The 8,531-nt window shown below is 37.7% G+C and overlaps 1 protein-coding gene across 1 annotated transcript; it reads right to left on the bottom strand.

The window, feature by feature from the left end:
• Positions 1–449: 449 nt before the first annotated feature.
• LOC137828588 (NAC domain-containing protein 53-like) lies at positions 450–3,902 on the bottom strand. The gene is made up of 6 exons (XM_068635226.1): positions 3,525–3,902; positions 3,153–3,430; positions 2,765–3,058; positions 1,621–2,148; positions 1,421–1,535; positions 450–1,257 (listed from the first exon to the last, which is right to left on the bottom strand). The coding sequence occupies exons 1-6, from the start codon at positions 3,673–3,675 to the stop codon at positions 857–859; spliced, it is 1,767 nt and encodes a 588-aa protein (XP_068491327.1). The 5' UTR covers positions 3,676–3,902; the 3' UTR covers positions 450–856.
• Positions 3,903–8,531: the final 4,629 nt, after the last annotated feature.

The following is an 8,531-nucleotide window of genomic DNA, read 5'->3' as shown; positions in this document are numbered from 1 at the left end:
CACAAATAAATAACCCACAATTACAACAATTTTCTAAATAAAATTTCTAACAATAATAAACATGGTCCAAAAAATTTACATCATTAATACTGTTTTGAAATTAGCTCTAACACAATAACCGGCTTTAACACAATAACAAAAGTAATATTTATTACCAAAAATAATATTTTAATTCAAAAGAATTATAATCCACAAATAAATCAATCAAATTAATTTTTAAACATTTTTTAAATAAAAGGATAAATGTGTAAACTTGCAATTTTATCAATTAAAAAGAAATACAATTTTAATGAGACCCAATCATTTCACTCACAAAATTTTGTTTCCCTATTCTTTTCCCTATTTTCCTAAATCCAAACAACCACACACTCTTAGATTTTCCCTTCCAATCATCTCTTAGATTTTCCCTTCCAATCATCTCAAATCTACTCTCTAGTCCAAACAGAGCATTAATGTGTAACAGAAATGAAATATATAAACACAGTTTGAACATAAACTGTTAACGAGAAGATACACTCTAATGAGGACTATACAATACGTGAATGAAATTACATGTTTAACTAAGTAAATAATGGACCGCCTTTACCAGTCAGAAAACTTGGCATCTTTTTCACTATTGAAAAAGTATGTAACAAAAAATATATCTAAGGAATCGTATGAAGACAGTATTACTCTACCTGATGGCACCCTGAAAATAAGTTACCAGGAAGAATGCATAGATCAGTTTGACTAAGGTACCATAAACAAATCTACAAAGTCACGAGATCCTAGTCATTCACTGGGAGTACCATAAAACATTTAATGATATACTTAAATGACTGCAGCTTATTCTCGTTTGTCCAAACTTTTTTTGTGGTCACTTACCAGTATACATCATGCTTCCAATCTTGAAACTAAGTGAAAGAATAAGAACTGAGAAACCCGTCAAGAAAATCCAGCCATGTGACAACACAAATGCGGTCTTGCCAGAAAGAGGTATCAAAGCAGCACAATTAACATCCGGTTGAGAAAACTCAGTAGATATTGCAGTGTTAAACCCTCCGCTTTTTCCCATGGGCCAATCCATCGCATTGCCTCTAAAAGTAATGTCTGTTATGCTGATCATACCTGTAGTTATATGAGCTGTGTGGGAAGACTGAGCTGCACTATGAATCCCAAGCGTAATATCCTTAGCTGGAAACTCAAAAGCATGTGCAGGTGCAGCAGGTATGCTAGCTAACCATCCATAGGCCTCCTTAACGAATGGGTTTGAATTTTCTGCCACACAAAACAAATGTCCTCAAGTTGATGAAAAAAAAGTTGAGAACAATATAACATTTTGAGTGGATAACATACTAGTTTACAAGCTATAATGCACACGGGAGTACACATCAAAAGAAAACCTTAACAAACTAGGATGTAAAGTGAACAGCAGTTTTACCTGGTGCTAACTTTTCCTCCTCTCTATTTTGCACAGAGAAAGCCTCCTTGCTGGTTTGTGCATCAGAATCATGTTTACTAACCACAGCTTTATCAGCGGTTTCTCCCTCCAGAGTCTATCAATGACCCAAAATTGATCAATATACAGCTATAAGACAAATCTACAAGACAAATGAGCATAAAGATAGAGTCTGTCATAACCTGCTGGGTTAAAGGTGATCCTTGGTTGGAATCAGAGTTTTCACTCTCTGGAATCTGAGGAAGATCAAAAGATATATAATTGCAAATATCATCATCAGGGAGTGCAAGATACTCGTCTAGCATATCGTTCGCAGAAGGATCAGCCTCAGTGGGATTACCCTCATTCCCAATTGCAAGATCATTGGTTTCCAAGAATGATCCATCATCAGCCGCTGGAAGATCCTGGGTGGCATCAAAATATAGATCCAGATCCATATTATCCGATGCATAATTGAAATTGAGAAGATTCTCAATCTCGCTCAGCTCACCATCGTCTCCATCTCTCACAGAACTTGTGCCCATGTCTTGTTGCTCAGCCATATCAAGAGGCTGGCCATTTTCCAGCCTAGAAATTCCAAAGGTGCCTTCTAATGGCTCCTGATCCTTGATGAGTTCTTGGGAATTCTCAGCGTGGGTACTACACTCCCCGTGATGGAAGTTCGAAGATGGAAAAGTAGCATTCCCAATCATATCAGTCAAATCAAGCTCCTGCATATTGAAGACATCATTTAGTTAGAATGTTTGACGAAGAAATAAAATTAATAAATAACAGATAAAAGCTGCAGACGCCTATCATTGTTTAGAAAAGCCATAATATTGACAAAACCAGTGACGGGACTACATAAATCTGTGTGCACAGAATTCATACTCAACAGTCAAGTAATTCACACTCAACATTTTCCTAGTATGTTTTCAGCATCCTCTGGGGGTAAAGCAAAACTGTGCCAAAATGCATCCTACTACATACCAACTTCAAAAGAACGGTAACCAGGAAGACCTCTCCCAAACACGATTACGTTAAGGACAACACAAATCACATTAGAGCTAATAGCAACCCAAATAAGGCCACACAACAATATTGAGATCTTAAACACCTGCACAAAGTACGAGAAGAAAATAATTACAAAAAGGACACCACACTCGACAAGGTAAAAATATATCCAAATATAAAAACAATAACACAAACATTCATCCAACCTGCACAGAGAAACTTCAGCTGATCGGTCCATTTAAAGAAAAAACACAAAAGACTCCAAACCCAGTATAGACTATTCCCTCATATCAATCTTATTTGGGACAAAAATACAATACGACGAATGCATACCATGTCAAGATCGTTAGTTTCCAAAAAGGCCCCAATATTCCAAAATTCATCATCAGCAACCAAGGGAGGAGCCACAGCAGCTGCCACCGGCAAAGGAGGAGAAACCACGTTATGGGGGGTCTCCGTCAACGGAGCCACCACATGATGAGCAGTCTCCGGCAAGGGAACCACCTTCTTCTGCTCATTCTCATCCTCCGCATCCCACTCCTTCTCGTCCAAGGGAGCACCATACTTGGCCCCATTCTTCGGTCCAGAACCACTCTTCTCGAAAATCCTACATACCACATACACATCCTTCTCCCAAAAAAAATCCTCCCCTAGAATAAGTATCAATAGAACACCAAATCTAAGACCAAAAAAAAAAGAAACAGAGAGAAGGAGGATATACCAGCACTGTGCCAGCACGCGTCAATTCTTCATCGAGCATCTTGTACTCGTGCATGACCCAGTTCGTACGACGGCCGTGTGGGGCCCGACCGATGTGGTAAACGAGGGTCTTCTTCATCCCGACGATGCGGTCGCCGTGGGCCACGGGGCGGTCCTTTCCGGTGGTCTTCCAGTAGCCCTTCTCGGTGGCGCGGTTGGTCCTGGAGCCATTACCGTACTTGCGGTCCAGCACGCTGAAGAAGTACCATTCCAAGTCCTTGGTCTTCAGCTTGGACATAGCTGAAACACCGAAATAAGTTAGAAACACTTTGAATCCTTTGAACTAAAGCCTATTGCTAACAATGGATAGCACAGAAAGGGGCAAAATGCTAACGGGGAAGGTCCCAAGGCTCGAGCTTGTAGACATCAACCACGGCGATGTGGTCATACCGGGAGAGGTTTCCGGTGATCTTGCGCTTCAGGTAGAAGACAACCAGCTCTTCGTCAGTGGGGTGGAATCGGAAGCCGGGACCTATTGGTGCCATGGATTGGATTCAAGAGAGATGAATCGCTCAGAGAAGAAGAGTGAGAAAATTGGGGGTTAGGGCTTTTTTCTATAATTGGTGAAGAGGGAGGAGGGGTGAAAGTTTGGGGTTATGAATGGGAAAACTTTTTGATTTTGGTATGAAATATGATGTAAATGATGAGTAGGAAAGAGAAGTTGAAGAAGGTTCTAGGTTTTTGGAATGTGCAAAGAAATGACAATGGTAGATTCTACCATGGCACGTGTCAAGTGTGCGGAGCTTGGATGGGTGGCACCATGGGATTGGTTCACTGATGTCAACTTGTACAGTGCTTGGCCACAAAAGAGAAAGAACCAAACAAACCCAATGCTTTAGATAAATTCCTGTTTAATCTTTTCAACAGAGGCAGGAAAGAAAAACAACTCCTATTATCCAAAGAAAAACAACCAGGCAGTCTGCCATAAATAATCATTATAACATGACAATTGTGACCAGAAGAAGAAACCAGGTTATTTGTAAGGTTATTATCCTTCTAAAATACATGAAAATTCTGAAAAAATTTATATCTGATAAAGTTTAATAGTTGGTATAAAAGAAATAAAATGGGTATTTAACAAAAATGTAAAATATAAGAAAGTGGTATGTAAGAAGATGATAAGAAGAAAGAAAAAGTTTTATTCTATTACGTGTATTTACATGACTTCATGTATAGGAAATATATATTAGTGTATGAGACTTTCTCTAAATTACAATCTAATTAGTTAGGGATCCACTAATCATGTGATTCTATCATTTTAAATTAATTTCATATAATATCGTCCAATATTGCATACAATAATTACGTATAATTTGATAATTATTATTTTTTTAATACTCCTCTAAAGTTAGTAGATGAAGATCATGAACAAACTTATGTCGTAGCATAAAAAATTGTTCCTTGCCCAGTGGCTTCGTGATATTTATATCTGCAAGCTGATACTGTATCGGTACATATGAATGACTGATTATCCCGGTTTGTAATTTTTTCTCGTACAATGTGGCAGTATATCTCAATGTGTTTTGTGCGTTCATGAAATATTAGGTTTGCTGCTATATGTAATGTTGTTATATGTAATGTCGCTTGATTGTCATGAGCTGACTAGTTACATGGCACATTTATATCCTGCAACAGATATCGCAACTAAACTATCTCCAAACAAGTATTGGTCATCTCCAAACAAGTATTGGTCATCACGCGGTATTTTGCTTCTGCTGATGATCTTGATACGTTTGTCTGTTTTGTTGACTTCCATGAGAAAATATAAGAACAAAGAAAAATGCAATACCCAGATACTGATTTACGAGTTGTCTGACAACCTCCCCAGTCTAAGTCGTAATAAGCTGTCAATGTCAGATTGTTCTTGGATGGCAATAGCAATCCTTGTCCCGGTGATCCTTTGATGTACTTTAGGACTCGAATTGCGGCATCCCAATGAGGTTTCCGTGGATCTGTATATATTGACTTAGGGTTCGAACCGAAAATGCTATGTCAGGCCGAGTAACTGTGAGGTATATCAGTCGTCCCACGAGTCGCCTGTATTTGACTGAATCCTTTAATAACTCTTCATTGTTTGGTGTGAATTTTAGGTATTGCTCCATTGGAGATTTGTCAGGACGAGCACCTGTGATTCCTGTATCCTGCAAAATATGAAGCCCATATTTTCTTTGTGACATGTAAATACCAGCTTTGGGACGGGTAAATTCAATCCCTAGAGAATATTTTAAGTCTCCAAGATCTTTAATGCTAAATTGTTGTAATAGACAGTCTTTAAAACGCTGAATTTTTGTCAAATCATTTCCTGTCAAAAGAATATCATCCACATAAATCAAAAGGGCAGTAAATGATGAGTTATTTTATCTTGGGAATAGAGAGTAGTCTGTCTTGGACTGTTGAAATCCTACAGATTTAATCACATGAGAAAATGTTGAAAACCATGTGCGGGATGCCTGGGATTTATTGAGTCGACATACAATGTTCTCCCCTGTCGATGATGCCCGGGTGACAAGTCCACGTAAATAATTTCATGCAATGTGCCATGTAAGAAGGCATTTTGCACATCTAGTTGGTGAGTAAACCAGTTTTTGGCTGCTGCAATGGTGAGGAGAACCCTCAAAGTTGTTAATTTTTTTGTTGGTGAAAAAGTTTAGAAATAGTCGACACCTTCAATCTGAGTGTACCCCTTTGCGACAAGGCGTGCCTTATATCTGTCGACGCTACCATATGAGTTGTGCTTTATTTTATAGACCCATTTGCATCCGATGGGTTTTTGCCCAGTGGGTAACGGTGTCAAGGTCCACGTTGTATTTAGCTGGAAGGCGGAAAGATCTTCGTCCATTTCTTTTTGCCAATTTGTATCAAGGATAGCCTGAGCATAAGTGTGAGGTTCTTTAGTGGTTGTGATGTTAGCAATATATGCACTATGTGTAGAAGAAAATCGTGAATTAGAAAGAAAATGATGCATAAGATACATGGTTCCATTCGGCCTGTCTTGGGCAGTGGTCGAATGATTGGCTTGGGATTTTGTTACGTAGTCTTGAAGCTAGGAAGGTGGGGTTGATGTGTGACTGGATCGTCGAACAGGAAGGTCGGTTGGAGAAGATTTAGTAATGGGTGCTAGACTTCTTGGCATGGGAGAGGAAGGTTGGTCTGTTGGAGGTTCAGGTGCATTATGACGAGTAGGAGAAGAAGGTTAGTTTGATGGAGATTCAGGTGCATTGTAACGAGTAGGAGAAGAAGGTTGTTGGTTTGATGGAGGTTCAAGTGTATTGTGATGAGTAGGAGAAGAAGGTTGATCGAGTGAATGTTGGACAAGAGTGGGTAAGTCAATGACAATAGTGGACAAAATACCTTGTAATGGAGGTGAGGATTGCATCTGGGACGGTTGGCAGAATGAGAAAACACTTTCATGGAAGATGACATCTCGACTTCTAAAAGAGTGTATGCATCTATATCAAATAATTTGTATGCTTTTTTATTGAGAGGATAACCAATGAAGATTCACTGTCGAGCGCGCAGATCAAATTTTTGCTTAGGTGAAACAACAGTTGCATAACAGAGGCAAGCAAAAGTTTTTAAGTGAGAAAGTGAAGGTGGGCGATTATATAGCATCTCAAAAGGTGATTTATTTTTTAGTAAAGGTGTTGGCAAGCGATTAATGATATATGTGGCAGTTAAAACGCATTTCCTCCAAAATTCTTATGGTAAATGAGACTGAGATAGGAGGGTTCGGGCTGTGTTTAAAATGTGTCTATGTTTGCGTTCTACTACTCCATTTTGTTGAGGAGTGTAGACACAAGTGCGTTGACATTCAATACTTTTTTGAGAAAAAAATTACGCATAGAAATAAATTTCAATCTATTGTCAATGCAGATGGCTTTAATAGATGTCTGAAATTGATTTTGTGCAAAATTAATGAATGATTCTAAGAGATGTTGGGTTTCAGACTTGTGATTCATAAGAAACAACCAAGTACATCTAGTATAGTCATCGACTATAGTGAGAAAAAAACGTTTTCCAAAATGAGTTGGGGTTTTATGAGGACCCCAAATGTCACAATGCAATGGAAAGGGTAGCCTTGTCTGTTTAGCTTTGGAACAAATACTACAATTATTATGAATGAGAATGCGATTTTTATTGATAGGTAGTAAGGAAGATGCACGTTGTAGACACACCGGAGAAGGATGTCCAAGACGCTTGTGCCATAAATCATGGTAGGTCGAAATTTGAGATGCGTGGGCTTGGTTTGAAAGAAGGGACATGTAGTATAAGCCTGCGTGTTGTTTACCCGAGCCAATCATCTCCCCGTAGCCAAGTCATGCAAAACGCAACCATGTGGAGTAAAAACGACACAACAATTTAGTGAATTGGTTATCTTTAACGAACATGAGATTTAAATTAAAAGAAGGAACGCAAAGAACATCTTTGAGAGATATTGTCATTGAATTTAATTGTGCCCGTAGATGAGATGGGCGCAGTTGAGTTTGTGGGCAGATTAACATTTGAAATAAATGATGATGAAGTGTGTGTGAAAAATTGTGAATCAGATGCAAAATGATTAGTTGTTCCGCTATCCAAAATCCATGGTTACGTAAAAGCAGAATTAATAGACGAGTTATGGGCAAGCAAACCTGCAACGCTAACAAACGTGTCAGTTTTACCGTTATTGTTGAACGAGTAAATAACCTTTGCCAATTGTTGAATTTGCTCGGCAGTGAAGCCTTGTACGAGGTTTCTATAAGACTCGTTATTGGTGCCTTCTTTTCTAGACAGACACGATCTCTTGTTTAAAGAATAAAAATGGAGAGACTGTCAGAACACCCCAAGATCGGTGCTCTGATACCATATAAGAAAGTTAAAGTTGTATGTAAGAAGATGGTAAGAAGAAAGAAGAAGTTTTATTCTATTATGTGTATTTACATCACTCCATGTATAGAAAATATATACTAATGTAGGGAGACTTTCTCTCTCCAAATTATTACAATCTAACTAGGTAGAGATCCACCAATCAGATTCTATCATTATTAAATTAATTGGATACAATATCGTACAATATTGCATACAATAATTACGTATAATTTGATAATTATTATTTTCTTAATATAAAATAGAATTAGAAAACAAAAATATCAATCTCCAAAAAAGTAAATACAAATAATATATTTTGGAAAAAAAAAATTAAAAATAGATTAAAAAAAAATTGAAACATTTTTGAGAAAGACTATTATGAAAAATTATTTCGAGAGGACTAATTTAGAAATTTATTATATTTTAACTTGCATTCTCCATTTTTATTTAAAAACTAAAAGAATATATATTTTTTCATTTAACGTCATTTTAA

This window comes from Phaseolus vulgaris, chromosome 7 (assembly GCF_000499845.2).
Source record: "Phaseolus vulgaris cultivar G19833 chromosome 7, P. vulgaris v2.0, whole genome shotgun sequence".
In the NCBI taxonomy this organism is placed as follows: domain Eukaryota; kingdom Viridiplantae; phylum Streptophyta; class Magnoliopsida; order Fabales; family Fabaceae; genus Phaseolus; species Phaseolus vulgaris.
The sequence above is the reverse complement of the archived record's forward strand: the minus strand, read 5'-3'. Positions and strand labels throughout refer to the sequence as shown.